The sequence below is a fragment of the Lutzomyia longipalpis genome, chromosome 1 (genome assembly GCF_024334085.1).
Source record: "Lutzomyia longipalpis isolate SR_M1_2022 chromosome 1, ASM2433408v1".
NCBI classification, from domain to species: Eukaryota; Metazoa; Arthropoda; class Insecta; order Diptera; family Psychodidae; genus Lutzomyia; species Lutzomyia longipalpis.
Window position 1 is genome coordinate 7,104,720 of NC_074707.1, and position 22,217 is coordinate 7,126,936.

At 36.2% G+C, this 22,217-nt stretch overlaps 2 protein-coding genes across 7 annotated transcripts; one reads left to right on the top strand and one right to left on the bottom strand.

Annotated features, from left to right (window-relative positions):
* The first annotated feature begins 710 nt into the window (after positions 1 to 710).
* Positions 711 to 19,508, top strand: LOC129785928 (chitin synthase chs-2). 5 transcript variants are annotated; one of them, XM_055820599.1, is made up of 13 exons: positions 711 to 1,054; positions 1,487 to 1,683; positions 7,531 to 7,669; positions 11,027 to 11,402; positions 11,537 to 12,902; positions 12,965 to 13,188; positions 13,246 to 14,756; positions 14,879 to 15,068; positions 15,460 to 15,636; positions 17,645 to 18,062; positions 18,396 to 18,547; positions 18,617 to 18,721; positions 18,793 to 19,508. In XM_055820599.1, the coding sequence occupies exons 3-13, from the start codon at positions 7,554 to 7,556 to the stop codon at positions 18,922 to 18,924; spliced, it is 4,767 nt and encodes a 1,588-aa protein (XP_055676574.1). In that variant the 5' UTR covers positions 711 to 1,054; positions 1,487 to 1,683; positions 7,531 to 7,553; the 3' UTR covers positions 18,925 to 19,508. The 5 variants fall into 5 exon arrangements, with proteins under 5 accessions (XP_055676574.1, XP_055676589.1, XP_055676607.1 ...); XM_055820614.1 differs by lacking the exon at positions 15,460 to 15,636 and adding an exon at positions 15,851 to 16,027; XM_055820632.1 differs by having other exon boundaries at positions 1,511 to 1,683.
* On the bottom strand, positions 19,136 to 22,133 carry LOC129785952 (transport and Golgi organization protein 11). Of its 2 annotated transcripts, none has more exons than XM_055820652.1 (3): positions 21,797 to 22,133; positions 21,417 to 21,693; positions 19,136 to 20,145 (listed from the first exon to the last, which is right to left on the bottom strand). In XM_055820652.1, the coding sequence occupies exons 1-3, from the start codon at positions 22,044 to 22,046 to the stop codon at positions 19,929 to 19,931; spliced, it is 744 nt and encodes a 247-aa protein (XP_055676627.1). In that variant the 5' UTR covers positions 22,047 to 22,133; the 3' UTR covers positions 19,136 to 19,928. The 2 variants fall into 2 exon arrangements, with proteins under 2 accessions (XP_055676627.1, XP_055676621.1); XM_055820646.1 differs by having other exon boundaries at positions 21,417 to 21,705.
* Positions 22,134 to 22,217: the final 84 nt, after the last annotated feature.

Below are 22,217 nucleotides of genomic sequence, written 5' to 3' on the forward strand. Positions count from 1 at the left end.
AAGCAGTGGTATAACGCAGATACATTGAAAGTATAACGGTTATACTTTCAATGTATAACGTTATACAGTGACAGTATAACCGTTATAGATTGAAAGTATAACGGTTATACAATGAAAGTATAACGGTTATACAATGAAAGTATAACGGTTATACAACGTTATACTTTCAATGTATAACCGTTATAGATTGAAAGTATAACGTAGTACATTGAAAGTCGGCCACCGGAGCTCTTGCACTTTTATAAATTAATAGGGGAGGGCGGGGCTAATAAAGTCACTTAAGGGTTTGGAAAAAGCCTAAAATATCATATTTCCTAGCTAAATAGAACAAAATGATCTGAGAAAGAGTTAAAGAGCAGTAAATTTCCTAAAGAAATGAGCTATACATTTCGTTTTATCTTTCTGGGAAATATGATATTTTGAGCTTTTTCTAAACCCTTAAGTGACTTTTTTAACCCCGCTCTCCCCTACATATTATTATTACATAGTATATATTATGATAATTAGGGATGTTTAACAAAACTACTTTTTTTGTGATTATACTTATGTAGAGCCGTACTAGCAGTATCAACATTTTCAGTATTAAAGATCCTACAGCAGGTTGATTCATGAATTATATTAAATGATGTGACTCAACTCACTATGAGTGCTGATCTATCACTCTCGCTACTCGCGATCTTCAGAGTTTGAGTGTGTGTCTGCAAAAAAGAAAAGTCGACATTCTCCATACACACGCACGGGACATGTGCAGGCCAATCAACCAACAAACGCTAAAAAAGCGAATGGAAACTCTACGGTCTTCGCGACTGCACAACGAAAGAGACTGGCTCAGTCGCGCAAGAAACGAACCTGGAGTCAGACGTGCTCCACACGGTGCCTAAGTTCACTTTGTGTGGTGGGAGAAGTTCTCTTAAGAGATCTGCTAAAGAGTTTGGGCTCCTCCAAGTGGCGACTATAGTTGGGGAATTTTTTTTCTTGGGGGAAATCGTCACTTTCACTGCCCAAAAGGGAGCCTTGAGGTGGTTAAAATTGCATTGGAAAAGATCCACAGAAGGTGAGGTGAAGTTTTGTGCCCTTTTTTCCGTAACACCTTTTCTTTTGGTGCTAAAGTGTGTGAAAGTTGTACAGAGTTGATTTTTTTTTATGCTCAATCAACCTGTAGTGTTTGTAAGTTTTCTTGTAGAGCTTTTTTTAGTAGTATACCTACCTATATTTTTCTTGCCTCTGGATTTCTTCATTCAATATTTCCAGAGAGAGAGAGAGAAAGAGAGATTCCCCAATATTTGAATTGTTCATCAAATATTCAAATTTAGTGAATTTGTGTGTGATTTGTGTGTCTTCTTGGTATACTATAGTAGTAAAAAGAAAAAAAGAGAGAGTTTGCACAGAGTGAAGATCAAATGCAAAAAAATCTGCAATCTTCTTTAACCAATATATAGTGATGTGCTTTTTCTTCTTTTTCCACTAAATAATAATAAAAAAAAAGAAACTACTGCGGGGAGCAACATAGAAGAGGAAAGAAAAGCAAACCTCCTTGTGTGTATAAAACTCGCGGTGTTGAATTACTTTACTTCGCTTTTGGACACACTAGCTGCTGATGGTGGATACACATTCAAAAGTCAAGAGTCGGAATTGTGAAAGGAATATCATTAAACCGTGAAATACACCAACAACGGCAAGTAGGTGAGTGAGAAGCCATACTACCATTATATTGCTTCGATACACGTTTTCCAAAGAGTTGATTTTTATTGGAAAAGAAATCCCCCCTCGACAACGGATATTTTTGCAATAATTCGGACAGTGGAAATCAAAGCGTACCCACTTTTCACGTTGTGAGGTCCCTGACAAAGGAAAACAATACCCCAATGTTTTATTTTTTTTTCTTCTTCTTCTGCGTGATGAGGTCTTCCCATCAGACACTCCGACACCATCCATTGTGGTCAGTCCTTCCATAAGACACGCGATTGATCAAAGAATTAAACAGTGGTGTTCCGCTAATAGGGAATAAACTTTTTGAAATTAAAATGATTTTTACTTCTAAATTCAATTCTAAATTCGATCTTACTTTGAGAAAAGACAAACACCAGGCGTCTCCACTAGGCCAAGAACAGGATATAGATAAAAAAAAGTTAAATATGACTTTAAAGTAATTTGCCCATTACTTGAAACACCTACTGTATGATGCTGCACACTATATGTATAAAAAACTTGATGGAAAATATGACCATTGCAGTGAAAACGTCTGTATAATCTCCTGCAGAGATCTCCGTTCTTATTTTCTCGTGTAATATGTAGTTTTTGCTTGCTTCGCAAGATGAGAAGAGCGACAAACCTCAAGGCTGGATGCCAATATTTATACGGCAGCTCGAGGAAAGATTAATTGCTATAAATAGCATTTTTCCTCACCACATCTTCTTCACCTTCCAATAGCAAAATTAATTTCCTAACCCAGATATCATTGCATGTTTCACATCAATATTGAATGTTTAAAAGAGTGAAGTAAAAAAAAAGAAGTGAAGAATGTGCAATAGTTTCACGCATTGCTACAATGTCCGAAAGTGCTTATTGCAAATTACATACAAAAAAAAGTAATATCACATTTCATGCAAAGTGTGCTGTTAGGGGGGAAATGAAAGAAAATACCATTGAACTGTGTGCATAAGTAGTTGGGCTTTTATTGAAAAATCAGGTCAATCTATTCAATAAAATTTCCTCTTAAACATTTTCAATTTTCAACACGTAGACAAAAAGCATAAGTACGAGAGAAATATATTTTTGTGAGACCCACCACATTCGAATTGACCAACTGCCGTTATCAAGACTTTACACCCACAATTCTTGCTTGTATTTCCAAAGACACGCGCGCATAGGTCTTAATATAAAAGTGATGACGATCATATAGCTGTGGTAGAGTAAATATGTTTAGCAAATTGATGGCAAAAAAGAATTAAATATATACCACATTAAATTGCTTGTAAAACACATGTTAATTGAGGGAGCTTCCGTAGGAAAGTAAAAGTCTTTTGAAGCATTAAATAGGTCTTTAACATTGATTTTCATAATTTGTTAAATCTCGAAAAATAAATCACAAATAAATAGAATTAAAAAACTTCCCTTTTTCCTTATGAAATTATGTATGTTATTTCTATGCTCCACATTCCATAAGACCACAACATGACATGGATTTCGGACAATTTCAATAAATTTTTCCCAAAACTTTCTTTCACTTCTTTTATTGTGCTATCATCATCTCATGTAACACAGTTTCTTGGGTAATTGCTGAGCTATTGTAAAAGTTTCTCATCTTCTTTGATTATGTGAAGAAAACCCGTGAGGTATATAATACACAATCTTGTATTAAAATTAGCCCCAATTTGAATCAAGATCAATAAATTATATCGCTCCTACGTGAGAAATATGTGAAAATCGTGATAAATGGCAACAAAATGCATTTTATATATTCACGAGATATTGCATGAAAATGATAGTAAATATATGAATTTTATTGGAGGTTTTGCAAACAAAAGATGCCTCATATAGAATTTGGAAATATAAAACCTCCAACACATAATTGTGGTCATGCGGTGGTGCAATTTTGGAAGAGATATTGTTGCTGATGGTTCGAAGAAAAAAAAAGACGAAACTCTATTGACAATTAACTGTGTGATTGCCAAATTTTTACACTAACAATTGGCGATGATGGAAAGAATTAAAGTTTGAATATTGCATAGAAAATCAATCAACAATCAGTTACTTTTCACGACGATATGTCTCTCCACCAAGTTTATTGTAAGCAAAATGTGTCTTTGAGGATTATTTTGGTCTGTGAGCTTAATCAAGACTCTGTGATATTTTTCCTCTCAAATGCGTGTGCCGTTTATTCCTCTCTCTCTAACCTTGTATTCAATTTTAATATTTTTTTCTTACACATATATCTCTTTTTTTCTGTCCCTTTTCGACAAGCTCACTCAGAGTTTCCATCCACGCAACATAATGCATTATAAAAATGTTTATTTTCTGCATATCATTCGACAATCACAATAATTCAATTAAATTATATACCCATTGAATGCTTTTAATGTCTTCCCAAAGAAGTTTGTGAAGGTCTTCTCATGGAACTTTTCCTTCCGTCGTCTTTTTCCCACTGCTGCCTAAGAGTGCTTAAGAGCATAAAAGAATATGTAAAAGAAGTTATTCTCAGAATTCCTGCTAAACTCTTTCTCATTTTAACGTCTTTTTTATGAGATTTCAGTGGACCTCATAATCAAAACTTGTGTCAAATACACATTAACCATTTCTTATTTGTGTCTTTGAGAGCTCAGAGATAATGATATTAAATTGGATTATTGAAATGAATGTCCCTTTTTTGGTGCATAAATTACCGCCAAATGATGTTTTGTAGCAAAAATATTTATTCACAAAGAAGCAGTAAAATTAGCAAAAGACTTTTTCTTTGTTTACCTTGATTACTTTTTATTGGTGTTCTCCCGCACAAATAAGATTTTTACTGCTCAAGCAATTTATCAATGAAGGAAAGATAATTTTTTATCAGAGTCTCATGTTTATTTTTTTTTCATTACAAGCCTCTAATATTCTTTTTCTCTGATCCCCTTGTTTACATCGCGCGCAGAAGGTTCAATTTGGAAGGAGTCAATGCCCCAAACATCTCAAGAAGAAAAAAAACTCCAAATAAATGAGGAAGAGAATTATATATTCCCCGGAGAGTTTCGTCAATTTGGATGAATTTCGTGGAATAGAAATTAATGAAAGAGAGCTTTCCAAAAAAAAAAGAGCTCTTCAATTTTTGCCAATTAATGCAATGTGCATACTTTAAAAGTTATTTAATTTTTTTTTCATTTTTTCGCAACACATCACTTGATACTTTCTTTGATTGATCGTTAACCGTGCAATTGAGGAAATTATTTTTGATCACGGTGCGATTTTTTTTGCTCTTACACATTCACCAATAAGTGAGCAATGAGGTAATGAAACTTTTCATCTGTGTGTGATGGAAAATTTGAAGGGGTGTTTCCAATAGTAAATAAGTTGACCTATTAAATATTGAAATTACTGGTGGGTGTGAAATTATGAAAAGTGGCTGATTAATGCTACTCAAGGAGAACGAGGTATTAGCCAAAGTGCTTGCGTATTGTGAGCTTGAGATGAAAGAAGTAAATTGAGGAAATGAATAAAATTTCTTCTCCCCTAAAAAAATGTGCGGTGCTGAATCACGGGGATTGCAAAATACCAAGACGCACCTTTTAAATGTAAAGAAAAAAAATGTTGCGGCAGTCGTGGTTGTGTACAGTGTGGTTTCGCACTGTAACTTCATGTCTTATATTGCGAACATTTTAATTCAAAGACTTGACTTTGAAACAAATCCCTAAAAATCCATCATTAATTTATTAAATGCTTTTAGCGAAAATCTCTACAATTGCTTTTGTTCAAAAGCTCATGCTTGAAAAAAGCACACAAAAAGATTTTTTTAATGTATTGTGTGTCTCTATAAATTGCTCATTTTCTCCACCAAATTATGAGTCTTTAAATTGTTCCATCCGTAAAAATGAGGCCACATCATCACAATAAAATTCACCAAAATAAAATGTAAAATTCTCCCAACGTGTAACAAAATTGTTACCAATTTTCTTAGACACCATTGTATTCAAAAAAAATTTACGTCTATAACTTCCATCTCGAAAAAATTGCTGACACACGAGGTGCGCGCATTTCTCAATTTGGATATTTCGAGATTTTGTATTTCGAGTTGACTTACCTTGAAAGTGAAAAAAAAAGAAGTAAATACGAATGGAGGGAGAGCAAAGAGGTAAACTAAAATGAAAATAATGCAAGAAAACGGTTCATGATGTTGTGGTGTTCTTTTTACTTTTCATCCATCGTGAAGACGGCACAAGAAAAAAAAAACATTCTCGAAAACCAACGCGATTGGATCTTGTGGAGCGCGAAGAATGATTCTCAGCTGATGGGAAGCTTTTTGAAATACCAAGGAGTTGGGGGAGGGTCAAAAATCTCGTAAAAGTCAAAAGTGGTTTGTAATTCTGACAAAATAAATGAGCCCAATTCACAAGGAATTTTATGTACACATACTTATACGAAAAATGATTGAAAGCAAAATTAAGCCAAGAGAAAGGAAAAAAGATAATATATACATATTCGTGCGATATTTTAGGAGATATACAAAAGGGGGGCTTTCATTGCAAAAAAAAAACTTAGATATATAGCACAACCTTCAGTACACATATCGCACAAATATATTTCATGCAAAAAAAGTCTAATTGACGTGGAGTCGACATCGTAAAAGAGAGGCAAAATATAACCGTTGAATTCCAACCTTTTCGCATTGAATTGCAAAAACCACTCCCTTTTAATCACAAAACCCCCCATCCGTTTAGCGCTGTCGTGAGACAACCTTGTCTGAGAGAAGCAAATTGTTGCAATATGAAATATAAAATACAATTCAGACACTTTTTATTATTTCCTGGGGGCACCAACTGCAAGAAATACTCACTTTATGCGGGCAACATGGTATAAGCTCAAATTGCACCACGTGAGAATACCAACGCGCGGCGTTTAAAGCAAAGAAACTCCAATAATTCCCTTCATTTGACCACGGACTAGTGGAGTTCAATGCTTTTGGCTCAATAGACGGATTTTATGGTTCTCGAAAAGCGTAGGATGGAGCTTGACTGCACATTTACTTTTCCTTCGCCTTTGCTATGCTAGAGAGAATCGCGTGCGTTTTATTCTTGTCTCTCTAAAAGACATATTTACAGAAGAGGAATCAGAGTTGTATTGTTGATAGATTGAAGATTAAGGCAAAATTATATTTTTTAGGCATTCAAAAATGCAAAATCCAACATAAGAAAACATTTTTTCGTTCATGCTTTTTGGGATTTAAAATATAGGCATTGAAGTCATCAATTGCTGAAGTGTTTTTCCTAGAAAATATTCTTATATTTCTTTGCTAATTTATTAAAAAGAATACTTAATTTAATTTCAAGAAAAAAAAATTATACTTCTATAAAGCGTAAAAAATTAAAAATTATTTAAATTATGCAAATCCAAAAAGCTTAATTTTTTCAGAATCCTAATTATGTAAAAAAAATCTAATCTTTAATCTATAACTTCACATTAACTCTATTGTGTGTGTGACAAGTAAGATTTAAAAGATACCAAAGTCACTGCTAAATCCACAAGAATGAAGTAAAGAATTTAATTCTTCTCTTTTGTAAATCTCCTGTTTTTCTCTTTCAAAGCACCCATCGCGTCTATCTTTTTACATTAAACAGGCGTTAATAGCTTTAGCATAAATCATTGAAGCAAAAGCTAAAGTTCGCATATAAAAATAACTCATGACATGGCATATAGAATTTTTTCCCTCCTCTTGTCACTGCATTTTTTTATGATCTCAGACAAAGGCAAAAAAAAATGTTGCGAGACTGTGAGGGAACGGAAGAAATAGCGATGGGGGTATTAAAAGAAAACTAAAGGTCAATTAATTGCTCTTTACAGGCTCACGCCGTTAGCACGCGGAGATGTCTGCCATCAGACATCGGCCGTTGCTGGGATCAGCGGCCAATGGTGGGGACAGCGATGATAACTTCTCGGATGATGAGAGCACTCCGCTGACCCATGACATCTATGGCGGCAGGTAAGATTCACTTTTTATATTTTAATATCTTATTCTTTTTTATTCGTTCGCTATGCGTTGGAGCTAACACAGTGCCTCATCGTAGAGTTATGATGGCTCATTCTTAGACTATTGGATTTCAAGAGGTTTTGTGATTCACCATGAATGGTGGCATTTAGTACAGGAAATACTTGTCTTTTGTGAATTTTTGTTTTGTTGAAAGAATATTTTAATAATTACAAATCATATTTAATAATAAATACTTAAATGAGCAAAAATTGAAAGAGAAAACCTGCAAAAAACGTCGGTAATTAAATTACTTTTAACAGGGGTAAACGGTGTAGGTAGGTACCTAAGGCACAAAGTTAGGTGACTCAAGATAAAAAGAAAAAGACATTTAATAGTAGGTAAGGTGTTGTTAATTGGTAATATAATTTCATGTTTGAAGGAAATTAAATAAATAAAGATTGATATTAGCAAAACAATTAATTAGTTATCGTTTCGCGTCTTCCTTTTTTGCCAATTTATTGATGGCAATAAAACTGTGAAAGATCATATCGTTAATTCCTGAATGAGTACATAGTGCAAAAGAAAGCCCCATCGTACATTAATGTTATTTTTTTGCAATTTCATATGTAAATTTATTATTATGAGAGCACATTCTTGCTGTGAGCCATTAAATAACATGTGCGTAAAGAAACGTTATTGTATTTTAAATTAATATACTTATGTATATATACCTGTAATTACGTGAACAAATTGAAGCTTATTTGGATTTACGATTTAATACATTGGATGTAGTAATTTCGCTATACGATAAAACAAACTGCTTTCAATTAATCAATTTAAAGAAAAATTATTTTATTTTCAATTTATCGCGAGAAATTTCAATAAAGAAAAGGTGTGCGACAAGAGGTGAAAAAAAAAATTCTTGTTGCGTAAAATTCTTCGATGCGGGAGTGTACACGGAGACACGCCAAAAAGGTAAAAGATCAATCGACGTTTTTTCAGTATGAAATCATTCGAGTCCGTCACAATTTTTACAATGATCGAGTTTAAGCGGTGGCTGGATATTCAATTGGAATATTGCTTAAAAACTGGTTTATAAGAAAATTCGAAAGGCCGGAACCAATTTATGCCACAAACGAGCTCTAGGAGGTCGACCGGTGGATTTCTTGGATCTTGTATTATGTACCTCTTGTGCAGAAAACTGTCGTGGTAAATGGACAAACGCTGTATATTTAATTTTTATAAAGCACCGCAATTGATATGTACCTACAATACAACTTATATGGGTGGGCATAGGAATGGTGCAAATGATAGAGTTTGAGAATTCTATGAGGCCGCCAAATTATAGATGAAAATTCTTCGCATGCTTTGAAATGAAACAATTCACATATTCGCAAATAAACTCTAATTGCAGAATATTGTTGCAATGAGACTTTTTTTTTACAATTCATCTTTTCTCAAAACTCTACACATTTTGTTGGACTAAAAAAGCGATTTGTACCCTGTCCCTAAATAAGCGTTTTACTCAAAGAAAATTAATCAACGATTTTAAATCGCCCAATTAATTAGAACTTTGAATGAAAGATTCTTGTTTGAAGAACAATTGATTCTCTTAATTTTTTAACTCAAAAAATTAAGCAAAAATTAATGCTGCAATGTAGGTATTTTTGCATTCTATTGGGACACCGTGTACCGCTTGAGGTTGCGCAAAATTTCATGAAGAAATACAATGTATGTATGTCGTTCAAATCCCCAGCACATAAGAAATTGAACTGAAAATGAATTACATACTTTCACCATACTTGAGCTTGTGGCAACGCGCAAACGAATATCTCAACATAATAGCGTTCCTTTTCTACCGTCATAATTTTTTTTCTTTTCAAGAAACTATAAACTACAAGATCTCAAACGACTGGAAAACATTACAATTTAGCCTGTAGTATGATTTCTTGCAGAGCTTGCAAATTGAGAGCAAAAGTGGAGACAATTAATTTAATAAAATGGCAAAGCAATGTTTGTTGGCTAGAGGGATAAGAAACAGAGATATAACAAATTGATTGTCTTGGGCCCCCCAATTTGTCACTTTGTGAGTTGATCGTAAAATTATCCCTTGATTTATTGGCCATTACGCGTATTTGAACATTTTACCGCATCTCAACGCGGGATTGAGTTATGTGGAAATCCTGGAGGTGTCTTTGTCATTTAATCTTCACCACTCTGCCACAACAATCATCAGGGAATTTTTCATGAATCTCACACCACTCTTGTCCCTCATGTGATTCATCCGTTAAAACCAACCTTGTGGGTTGATGATGACCAAATTCCCGTGGATTGTGCAGTACACAATATACAAATCCCAAACCGCAGACACATTTGGAAATTTCTCCGTGAGAAGGTAGCCGAGTGAGACATTGAGAAAATGATGAAAATTTCTCATGCAAAACACGGTACATAAAACGAGTTTATATTACCTATCCAAAGAGATCATTTTATTTCACTTTTTTCCCGGCATACACGTGAGCATAGAAAGAGAGACAGTATACGGGGCTCGAAACACGCTTTCTTGTTCTACATAAACAAACTATGGGAGGAAAAATAAAAAGATTTTCTTCTTTCACAGAGTTGAAAAGTACTAATTTAAATTGAGATAAAAGTCAAATATAAATTGTGGTTTTAGAGAGAAAGTAATGAGATGCTCCAAAAGAGGCGAGTTTAAACGGCAATTTAATAAATCCGCAAAGCTTCAATCCCCTTTTTGCGATCAAGAAATATAAAATTTTCACAAAGTACAATATGAAATGATTTACTTAACAATTACCTATTAATTAGCTATTTTCCCTTGTATTTCCTTCATTTAATTGGCATGAAATGTCGGCTAATTTCCAAATATCAAATTACAAACTCAAAAATTGGCTGAAAAATACAATATTTGATTCCTTCATCGCATGGTGGGAAAGTAAAGAGAAAAAATGCAATAATTCTCAACATGTAGGTTCCGTTGTTGCATTTAGAGAAATAATTCATGTGTGCAAAAGCAATTGAACAAAATGTGGAATAAATATTATATTTTATAGTAAGAAAAAAATATCGAATGGGAAGGAATGAGTTTTTGTAGAATGTTGAAAGACATGTAATTTGAATGGAATTAAAGTTTGATTTGCACAATCCAATTATGGATTGAATTGAAGTCGAATGGAATTTTATTGTTGGGAAATAAGATCAATGAGATTGGGTTTTTAGGTTTTTATGTATATACAAAACATATAATATTATGAAAAATTGGGTGCAGACAAATGAGGAAGGTAGCCAGGAGTTAAATTACTTTCTAAACGCTTTATAATTATCGGTATTATTTGTGTTATTTTGCAGCCAGCGCACGGTGCATGAGACAAAAGGCTGGGATGTCTTCCGGGATCCGCCCGTGAAGGTGGACAGTGGGTCCATGGCCAATCAGGCGTGCATGGACATTACTGTTAAAATACTCAAAGTGATTGCGTACCTGCTCACATTTATCATTGTACTGGGTGGTGGCGTCATTGCCAAGGGCTGTGTTCTATTTATGACATCGCAATTGAAGAGGGACCGCAAGATCCCATACTGCAATCGTGACATTGCGCGGGAGAAGCAATTCAGCGTGACGCTGCCGGAAGAGGAGAGAGTTGCGTGGTCGTGGGCGCTTTTGATTGTCTTTGCAATCCCTGAGGTCGGTGCCCTGATTCGATCTATGCGAATATGCTTCTTCAAGGTAAGAATCTCTTGAATTATAATTTATTTTATATTCATTTTAAAATTAATTTTCATTGGACAAAAAAAAAGAATATCAACCAACTTGCCTTTGCTTTACTTCTTTTTCCTAATCACCTTGAATCTCTTTTGCAGTCGTGGAAACGACCTCTCACCACACACTTCCTCTTTGTCACCCTCATGGAGTCACTGCACACTGCCGGAATGGCCTTGCTGTTTTTCGTTGTACTGCCCGAGTTGGATGCCGTGAAGGGAGCCATGCTAACAAACTGCCTCTGTGTTGTTCCTGGTTTCTTGGGACTCCTCTCACGCACCAAAAAAGAAGGTCGACGGGCGGTTAAAGCAATCGTAGACATTGCAGCTATTGCCGCTCAAGTTACGGGATTTGTCGTATGGCCCCTTCTGGAGAATCGTCCAGTTCTCTGGGTAATCCCAATTGCAGCATTTATGACATCATGTGGCTGGTGGGAGAACTATGTCTCGCCACAGAGTCCATTCGGCTTCATACGAGGACTAGGGAGGATAAAGGAAGAGCTGAGGATGACAAGATACTTTACCTATCTCTTCCTCTCCATCTGGAAGGTGATGTTCTTCTCGTGCTTCGTTCTTCTCATTTGGTGGTTTCAAGGAGAAAATGTAGCTAATTTCTTCAGTCTCTTCGGCACTGGCTATGGCCCACATAAGATCATTGTGGAAGAGGTGGTTACAGTCAATCAAGCTCTCCCAGATCTCCTCAATGCTGGTCAAATTGGAGATACAATCGACATTGATGCCGCCTACAACACTGTAATCTACATGATTGTCATTCAAGTCATTGCTGCCTATTTGTGCTACATCTTCGGGAAGTTTGCCTGCAAAATCCTCATTCAAGGCTTCAGCTATGCCTTCCCAGTCAATCTCACAATTCCCGTTTCTATTTCCCTTCTTATTGCGGCATGTGGAATTAGGAATGGTGATCCTTGCTTCTTCCATGGCACAATTCCGGATTATCTCTTCTTCGATAGCCCCCCAGTATTTAGCCTGAGTGACTTTGCATCTCGTCAAATGGCTTGGGCATGGCTCCTGTGGTTACTTTCTCAAACCTGGATTACATTGCACATTTGGACGCCGAAATGTGAACGTCTCGCCACGACGGAGAAGCTTTTTGTGAGTCCAATGTACAATGCTCTCCTGATTGATCAATCAATGGCCCTCAATCGTCGACGGGATGATCAAGCTGACGTTAAGACGGAAGATCTGGCTGAGATTGAGAAGGAAAAGGGGGATGAGTACTATGAAACTATTTCGGTTCACACTGAAGGATCTGCAGTGCAGAAACCCAGTGTTAAGTCTTCGGATCAGATCACGAGAATCTATGCGTGTGCAACAATGTGGCACGAGACAAAGGATGAGATGATTGAGTTCTTGAAGAGTATCCTGCGACTCGATGAGGATCAGTGTGCCCGAAGAGTGGCTCAGAAGTACTTGAGGATTGTTGATCCGGATTATTATGAATTTGAAAGTGAGTCCACGTCTCTATCTTGGAGTTTTTAATTTGCTAATTCTTTAATTTTTCTTTTTTAGCTCACATTTTCTTCGATGACGCCTTCGAAATCTCCGATCATAGCGACAGCGATATTCAAGTTAATAGATTCGTGAAACTCCTGGTGGCTACAATTGATGAAGCAGCATCAGATGTTCATCAAACAAATATCAGAATTCGCGCTCCCAAGAAGTACCCAACACCCTACGGTGGGCGTTTGGTATGGACACTTCCTGGAAAGACAAAGATGATTGCCCACTTGAAGGTAAGTGTAGGTGAGAGTATGCAAAATTCACCATTAAAATACGAAATCTGTTTGCAGGATAAAGATCGCATAAGACACCGTAAACGTTGGTCTCAAGTGATGTACATGTACTACTTGTTGGGTCATCGGCTGATGGAGTTGCCAATTTCAGTGGATCGGAAAGACGTTGTGGCCGAGAATACGTATCTCTTAACACTCGATGGAGACATTGATTTCCAGCCAAGTGCTGTAACTCTGCTGGTGGACTTGATGAAGAAGAATCGCAATCTGGGAGCTGCTTGTGGACGAATCCACCCTATAGGTTCTGGCCCAATGGTGTGGTATCAAAAATTCGAATATGCTATTGGTCATTGGCTGCAAAAGGCAACAGAGCACATGATTGGATGCGTTTTGTGTAGTCCAGGATGTTTCTCACTCTTCCGCGGGAAAGCTCTCATGGATGACAATGTTATGCGTAAATATACAACGAGATCCGATGAGGCACGTCACTATGTGCAGTACGATCAGGGAGAAGATCGTTGGTTGTGCACATTGCTCCTTCAGCGTGGCTATCGTGTGGAATATTCAGCTGCTTCCGATGCTTACACCCACTGTCCCGAGGGATTCACCGAGTTCTACAATCAACGACGTCGTTGGGTGCCTTCCACAATCGCCAATATAATGGATTTGCTCACGGACTACAAGAGGACCATTAAGATAAACGACAATATCTCCCTCCTGTATATTTTCTACCAAATGATGTTGATGGGTGGTACAATTTTGGGCCCGGGCACGATCTTTCTTATGTTGGTCGGTGCTTTTGTGGCGGCATTTAAGATTGACAACTGGACCTCCTTCTACTACAACATCATACCCATTCTCCTGTTCATGATAGTATGCTTCACGTGTAAATCGACTATTCAGGTGATTGTAGCGCAGATACTGTCAACCCTCTATGCACTCGTGATGATGGCAGTAATTGTGGGTACGGCACTCCAGCTCGGCGAGGACGGCATAGGAAGTCCATCGGCAATATTCTTGATATCACTATCGGGGTCATTCTTTATAGCGGCGTGCCTCCATCCTCAGGAATTTTGGTGCGTTACCGCTGGCATAATCTACCTCCTGTCTATTCCGTCCATGTACCTTCTCCTTATTCTCTACTCCATTATCAATCTCAATGTTGTCTCGTGGGGCACGCGTGAGGTTGTGGCGAAGAAGACGAAAAAAGAACTCGAGCAGGAGAAGAAGGAAGCTGAGGAGGCTGCAAAGCGTGCCAAGCAGAAGTCACTGCTGGGCTTCCTACAGGGTGGTGTTGGTCAGAATGATGATGAGGAGGGTGCTATTGAGGTGTCACTCAATGGGCTGTTCAGATGCATGCTGTGCACGCATGGGAAGACAACTGAGGAGAAAGCTCAACTTTCGCACATTTCTGAATCCCTCGATGCAATTCAAAAGCGTTTGGAAACACTTGAGAAAGTGGTCGATCCACAGGGACATCACCATCATCATCATCGTCGACGCACCACTTCTGCAAGCTCGCGTGAACATCAACTTGGCTCCGTGGCAGAGGGAACGGAAAATGAAAGGTACCAACATTCCATTGCGAAGAGTAATTAATCACAAATTGCTTCTTCAGAGTTGTTCTGGGATTTTTTTCAGACTTTCAGAAAACCAGCAAACAACTAATTAAATTTTATGTCTATTGCAGCGAAAATAGCGACTCTGAGTCGTCAACTGTGCAGCGTGAAGAACGAGATTTCCTCACAAACCCATACTGGATTGAGGATCCCGAATTGAGGAAAGGAGAGGTGGACTTCCTCTCAAGTTCCGAAATTCAATTCTGGCGTGATCTCATCGATAAATACCTCTATCCAATTGATCAAAATAAAGAGGAACAGGTACGATAATTCTTTTCCCATCATCTCACACAAACTTCCATTACTTGCAATTTTAACTCAAGATATTCTTTTAGAAAGTTAGTGACTGGTAAGTCCAAAATAGTGGAATCATCATATCAATTTCATGCCACTCAAACTATTATTTTACATATTATTATTTCTCTCTCAAAGTGCATTTTGCGATCACTTTCAATGATCGCAGATTTTTATCTATTGATGGCGATCGATCATGGCTAATCTTTTGCGATTGCAAAACAACGATCGCGAGTTAAACTGATTGAATATATGTCTAAAAAAATTTTTTCTTGCTGTATCATCTCCCATATGGAGTGAAAATTAATGAGAATTCCTCTTTTAGTAACAAAGCATTTCCCCTCTCCCTCAATCACAGGCACGAATAGCGACGGATTTGAAGGATCTGCGGAACAACTCGGTGTTTGCATTCTTTATGATAAATGCACTTTTTGTTTTAATTGTCTTCCTGCTGCAATTGAACAAAGATAATCTCCACGTGAAATGGCCCTTTGGCGTGAAAACAAATATAACATATGATGAGACCACTCAAGAGGTAAAGCCAAGAGGGATCGCAGCGTCTTATCGAGATCGCACCAAGATTGATGGCCATCCATAACGCATAAATCTTCGCATGATCATCGATATTTCTGCCATGCGATCCCGTTCTCAATTTGATTCAACTAACATGTATTTTTCTTTTTTTTCTCTTTTTTTCTTCTATGCGTGATGATTATCTCATTCCGCATCGAAAATATCGGCGAATGCAGGCCAGAATCGCCCGAGATCTGATTGAATTGAGAAATAAATCAGTGTTTGCATTTTTCATGTTCAACGCACTTTTTGTGCTAATCGTGTTTCTGCTGCAACTCAATAAAGACAAGTTACATGTAGATTGGCCGCTGGGTGTTAAGACAAATATTACCTACATTGAAGAGACGTCTGAGGTTTGGAAGATTTATCGCTGCAAGCTCCAATATTTTTTTTATGTTTTATTTTCTTCCTTTCTAATTTTTTTATTGACTGTTAATACTGGCAATTCGCGGGGGATGCAGTTCTTTTTTTTATTATTATTACATTTAATCTAATTTATATACATAGCAAAGAACAGAGAACCTCTTCATTTTTTTTATTACAATACCACCCACCAAACACTTTTATTTCTTCTCTTACTTTTTGTTATTATTGCTATATTTGTATTGGGTGCCCCAAGTTAGGTGCATAAATTATTTTTGGATATTTTTTTAATTAGTTTAGATTATAAATTAATCCAAATTTTTATCAAGATTTATTAATTTATTTATCTCTTATGTAGATATTCCAAATTAAACCTAAATTCAATATTATTTTCAGTTTTATTTCAACTTAATACAGGTTCTTACTAAAATTCTGATTAAAATATTTATTTTAAAACAAGCTAAAACATTCTTTATTAAAATTCATTGAAATTAAATTTCGAAAATAAAACGAAAATTGATTTTCCACTTGAATTGAAAGCTCTGAAATATATTTTTTAACACAAATAATTGTCAGACATAGGGAAAAAAATATTTAAAAGTAAATTGTGCATTTGCACAGGGACACCCTCTACATTTATAAACAAAAAAAAGGGATGCGGCTTTATTTTTTTTTGTCTTACTTTTGCAACTGGTTTGAGAATTTGTGTTAACTATTTGAAATTACACATAATTTCCACCATAGACACATTTAATTTTTTTCTTAAAGAGATTATTTTCAAAATGACGCAATTACAGCAAAAAAGGCACATTAATTTCATTCATTCTGCATGCAAAATTGTAACATTGCTTCCACCACCTTTTCGGCCTCTAATGATGGTGAATGAATGAAATTAAGTGGTTTTGTAAATTTTGTTCACAACTGAAAATCTCATTCAAGACTTTATTCGATGGGTTTTGCGTACAGAGCACTGAAAAAAAAATTAGTTAAAATGATAAATTGAGTAATTTGCAATATAGAAATTACATTTTTTTGGAACCGAGAAAAAACACAAATTGACGTGCTTCTTCTACATCTTTTTTATCGCTCTTTTTATGCTGAAAGCGCCAATATAAAAGCACATAAATTTCTTTTCTTCCAACAAAAAAAAGCAAATTTGTTCTCTCGAAATTCTATTAGAGCACACTGAAAACGAAAACTCTGATAAAAACCTCTTACTCTCCTCAAATAATTTTGGATAATGTTGCATGATTTAACTATTTATAGAATAGATTCAATTCAATTTCTTTTTTTTTGCATAATTCCTCAGGCTAAATGGTTTATTTCGCCCAATTTAAAACACTAATTGTGTTTTAACATTGAACATGTGCTAATTCCTTTCATGTAAATAACAAGAACACAACAAAAGGGAAGAGAATTATCCAATATTAATTTAATTTTAATTTTTGGTGATTTTATCAAAAGATCTTTTTAATCTAAATTAAATTTAACTAAAAAAAAAACAAATAAAAGAAATAATTCTCTTCTCTATGAGATTGAAAATGAATGCGGACATGAGAACTAACGGATTTTGCATTTATTTTTTCATTTGAATTAAAAACTAATAGGTGCACATCTCGAAGGAGTACCTCCAATTGGAACCTATTGGTCTTGTATTTGTCTTCTTCTTCGCCCTCATTTTGGTCATTCAGTTCACTGCAATGCTGTTCCATCGATTTGGCACACTCTCCCACATCCTCGCATCCACAGAACTCAATCTGTGCTTCAACAAGAAGAGCGAGGATCTCTCGCAGGATGCCCTGATAGATAAGCATGCGGTGGAGATAGTAAAGAATCTCCAGCGATTGCAAGGGATAGATGGGGATTATGACAATGATTCAGGCAGTGGACCAGATCGCATTGCCAGGAGGAGGACTGTGCATAATTTGGAGAAGGCACGACAGCCGAGAAGACAAATTGGCACACTGGATGTGGCCTTCAAGAAACGTTTCCTCAAACTCACAGCTGATGCTGAAAATAATCAAGGTGAGTTTTCTTCATGGGCACAGCGCAATGACCGAGGATTAGGCTAATTGCGCGTACATATTTTGTCTCGAATCTTTCATTTTTGGTCATTCATCTTTTTAATTTTGGTCTTCACGGAAAAGACGATAATTAATTTTAATGTCCAAAAGAGCAAAGTCTCTCTTCAAACACAAAGATGTTTGGGGAATTTTTATTTATATTCAATGAATCATGACCAATATTTTACGACAAAGTCAGAATCCTTTATCTGACCCCATGACTAATTTAGGAAAGGTTAATTTGACTTTATTATTTGAGCCAAGGGCCGTAGAGATTTAAAATTTCTTCATACAGGAACTCCCATATTAACGCGCCGATTGACAATGCGCCGAGAGACCATCAGGGCCCTCGAGGTGAGAAAGAATTCAATAATGGCCGAGAGACGAAAGTCCCAAATGCAGACTTTGGGAGCCAACAATGAGTACGGCATAACGACCACAACAACCGTGAGAGCTTTGCAATTTACGTGCTCTTTAAAACCAATTTCTCAAGACATTTTTTCTAACCACTTTCAGATGAACAATAACTTGGGAGTCCCTCCGGTACGTAATCTTCGAACTTCTAATGCAGGAATTAACGTCAAGGATGTTTTTGATGCAAATGGAGGTCCTGCACAAGCGGTAAGAATTGAAATTTCTTTTGTCTTTGAAACTTTTTTTTTTTTTGAGAAGTAAAATTATTATTTTATTAGATTTATGGTACAACGACTGGTCAGGTGAATCAAGCGTATGAGCCAGTCATCGATGAGGAGGATCGCAATTCACTCCGTTTGACGCCACGAAATCAAGTTTCGTGGACAAATAGCACTGATAGAAGACTATGAGGAAGAGTTTTGTAACATTATTCCCCTTGTATAGGTATTTTAATTAATTTTAGGATAGTTTTTTTTTAAATGTTGAAAATGATTGTGTTCTTCCAACGAGACACTGCCCTCTTTTATATGAAATGTATATTATGTACTCTCCCCCCAAAAATCTGCAAGACAATACGAAAAAATACTCTTCAACGTGCTTCCAATTATTAATGAAAAATCATTTGTTTAGTTAGTTTTGCCTTCATGCATTCAACCTTTTTATTCTTTATGATTTCTTATAAATCATTTTACACATGATTTCTCTACTCAAATTAAAATATGGAAAATTATTTTAATGCTATCGCTTCAGAAGTTGGTAGTTCTTTCCGCTTAAATTCTCATTAACATTTCTCTATATAATGTTTTATTTTTATTTTGTTTCCAACAATTTCGTAAGAAAGAAAAAATGTGATCAAGGATTTATTACTCATTTTTTGTATGTATTATGTACTTTTTTTTTAAATTGTATAATTTGTATTTATCACAAAGAAACAAATCTTACTCATTAAATGTATTTAGAGAGATGCAATAAAATGTTGATATTTACGTAAAAACAAGGAGTTTGTTTTTTTTTTATTTAAAGAACTTTATAAGGTTCTAAATTACGTGAGTCTCCGTCCTATGAGCGCTAGAATTAAAAGATTTTCTTACTACAAATCTCTTAATTCAGGCGATCACCGGCCAGAAAATTTTCTCCTTTTTTTGACTCATTTATAAAGTTCTTTTAATTCATCAAAAATTCTTTAATTTCAGAGAGTAACTTTGTATTTTCTAATGTTATTTTTTATGTATAAGAGTACGATTTCCACTGTGGTTTTCATCATAATCATCTCTTGGTCATTAGAGATTACAGATCGTCTGTGGTAGTAGTTAGTTCCTTTGGTAGATCCCTTATAACCAGGAGTTGATTGAGAAGCGCAACAGTTTGAAATTCAGCAATAAATTTTGGGTAAAAAAAGCGCTGGAAATTCCGCTCAATTCCTATTGAGCCAGAGGAAAGCTTTTATGATGAAGTATGCGAGACCCAGGCAGTAGATGATCTTCTCCCTCTGCTCCCGCTGCATACTCTTCATCTCAATGGAGTACACACGACGATTGAGCTTGTTGATTTGGCGCCTCAGCTGCACCACCTCCTCAGATGCCGTCATGCCCTCCATGAGTGATTGACTCATTGGAGGTGTGCTCTCACGACTGCAATGAGTTCAAGAGCCATTTTTGTAGGGCTCACAGTATCACACACACAACAAACGCATGACAAAATCACAAAACAACTTTCACACATGATGCGTAAAGGCGATTAGAAGGAATATTTTGTTCTTTTCTGCCTCAATGAGGTTTCCTCCAACAATATATTATTAGCATTTTATGTGGAAGGTTTAATGGTTAAGAAGCGGAACATGCAGGTCAATGTGGTCGTCATTCAATGAACAAATGCGTTGATCATATTGAATTTATAGAATTTTTCTGAGGTTTTTGGCCATATTTTGGAGTCAATAATAAGTATTTTCAAAAAGGCAATTGGGGTTCAATAGAACTTACGAATTTGCTGAAATAAAACTGAAGAGTTGTATTTGAGATGGGATCAAGGGCCAAAAACTGCTTTTGAAGAAAAGAAGAAATAGATGCATTAAAGCTCATTCATTTAATAACAAATTTTTGATTCGTGACTCTGGCAGAGAACAAATTGGATGAAAATTGAAGGTGTGGAAATTTATAAAGTGCATTTCTCAAACCACATAATGTAATGATTTGAATAGGAAGGTTAGTTTACAAGACTTTCTAAAAAATAATATTAATTTTATGAGCTTTCAAAGGAATTTGAGGTGCTTTTTATGGATAAACTACAAATGAAGACGATTCTAAGTCTAGAAGCTCTTTAAATAAATCGCTTTTTATCGTATTCAAAGCTGATAATTTTGTATAATTTAGCATACAAATGGAATTTATAGAATAAAATATAAAAGCAAAATTCAGTCGTTCATATTCCAAGCAGAGCGTCTCTTTCTCTCTCTTTGGTGTATTTTTATCGCAACGTGAATTAGGTAAATAAACTAAAACTTTATGAACGAATACCACAAGCGGTATCTTCTTTCAGGGGTATATTCGTACATATTTCTTTTATGTTTTCTGTGACCCATTTGACCAATAAGGGCCGAAAGTTATTTTTGTTCTCACAGCGGAATTTATGTATTAATGTTATCAGGAAATCGATCATAGGATTTATATAAGAAATAATTGAAATTAATCATTTTTTTTCCTCATGATAAAGCCACATTAGATTGATTAAAGAATGGGATTCAAGGAGATTCAATTTGATGCAGTGAGATAACATTTTTGCACGCATCTGTAGGCAGCGGTTTCATTGCAAATCACAATAAATTGTGAGAAAATCAGCATTATTTCTGTCGCATGAGTTCAAGAAACTCTCAAGATTCTCAAGAGAATCTCCGTCTCCCTCTTACCTGTGACTTCTAATGAGTTCAGATGCAGCATGGCTGGAGTACTTGGGGTGTCTCGCCGATGCTCTATTTCCGTCACCACCATGGGCCGCCTCTCCATCATTCCCGTACTCCTCTTCATCCAGCTGCGGTGACTCCTCAAGCTGATCCGATGCCGTGGGGAAGTAGTGCTCAGCCAGGGAGATGGTTCTCGGTGGTGTGGACACCCTAACCTGATCCGTGTCTGCCTTGGACATGATGGAATTCTCCAGGAGAATCTCCCGCGGAGCCGAGCGCGTTCCTGCACCGAGAACTGTTGTGATTAGTAAAAGAGGAAAACCCACATTGTATCCTCCACACAAAAGGGGTTAGTCACGCACAACCACACCAAAATCCCTACTTACCGTGATGCTTCTCCTGGCCAATCACGACAATCCTGTCCGGGACAGTCATGTCTAGCTTCTCGCTGTAATTCCACGAGTTGAGATTTGCACTTCCGGGCAGAATATCCCTTTCATCGAAATACTCGCCCGTGGCTTTTATGCTCTTTGGAACCCGCATTTGTTCGCTTATATCCTGCGTGAAGTTGACGTTCTGGTACACGGGATCATCCTCGTAGTTGTTGAAACGCGGTGGACTGCCCGAGCGAGCCATTCTTTCGCAATTAACACGAGAACTTGCAATATTATTTTTTTATGTAATTCCAATTTTCTCCTCTAACTTTGACTTTTTATCAACACTGACGTTTCGTTGACGTTTTGCCTAAAATATCCACTTTTAATTTTTCAAATTTTGCAGCCCGTTAAAAACGAATTTAATAAATTT

Bases quoted from the DNA above. Each gene is read 5' to 3' on its own strand.
- LOC129785928 (XM_055820599.1), top strand. From the start codon at position 7,554: ATGTCTGCCATCAGACATCGGCCGTTGCTGGGATCAGCGGCCAATGGT. The intron at 11,403-11,536 runs GTAAGAATCTCT...TCTCTTTTGCAG, and splicing joins TGCGAATATGCTTCTTCAAG to TCGTGGAAACGACCTCTCAC. The intron at 18,548-18,616 runs GTGAGAGCTTTG...AACCACTTTCAG, and splicing joins GCATAACGACCACAACAACC to ATGAACAATAACTTGGGAGT.
- LOC129785952 (XM_055820646.1), bottom strand. From the start codon at position 22,046: ATGGCTCGCTCGGGCAGTCCACCGCGTTTCAACAACTACGAGGATGAT. The intron at 21,706-21,796 runs GTAAGTAGGGAT...TAATCACAACAG, and splicing joins TGGCCAGGAGAAGCATCACG to TTCTCGGTGCAGGAACGCGC. The intron at 20,146-21,416 runs GTAAGAGGGAGA...AACTCATTGCAG, and splicing joins GAACTCATTAGAAGTCACAG to TCGTGAGAGCACACCTCCAA.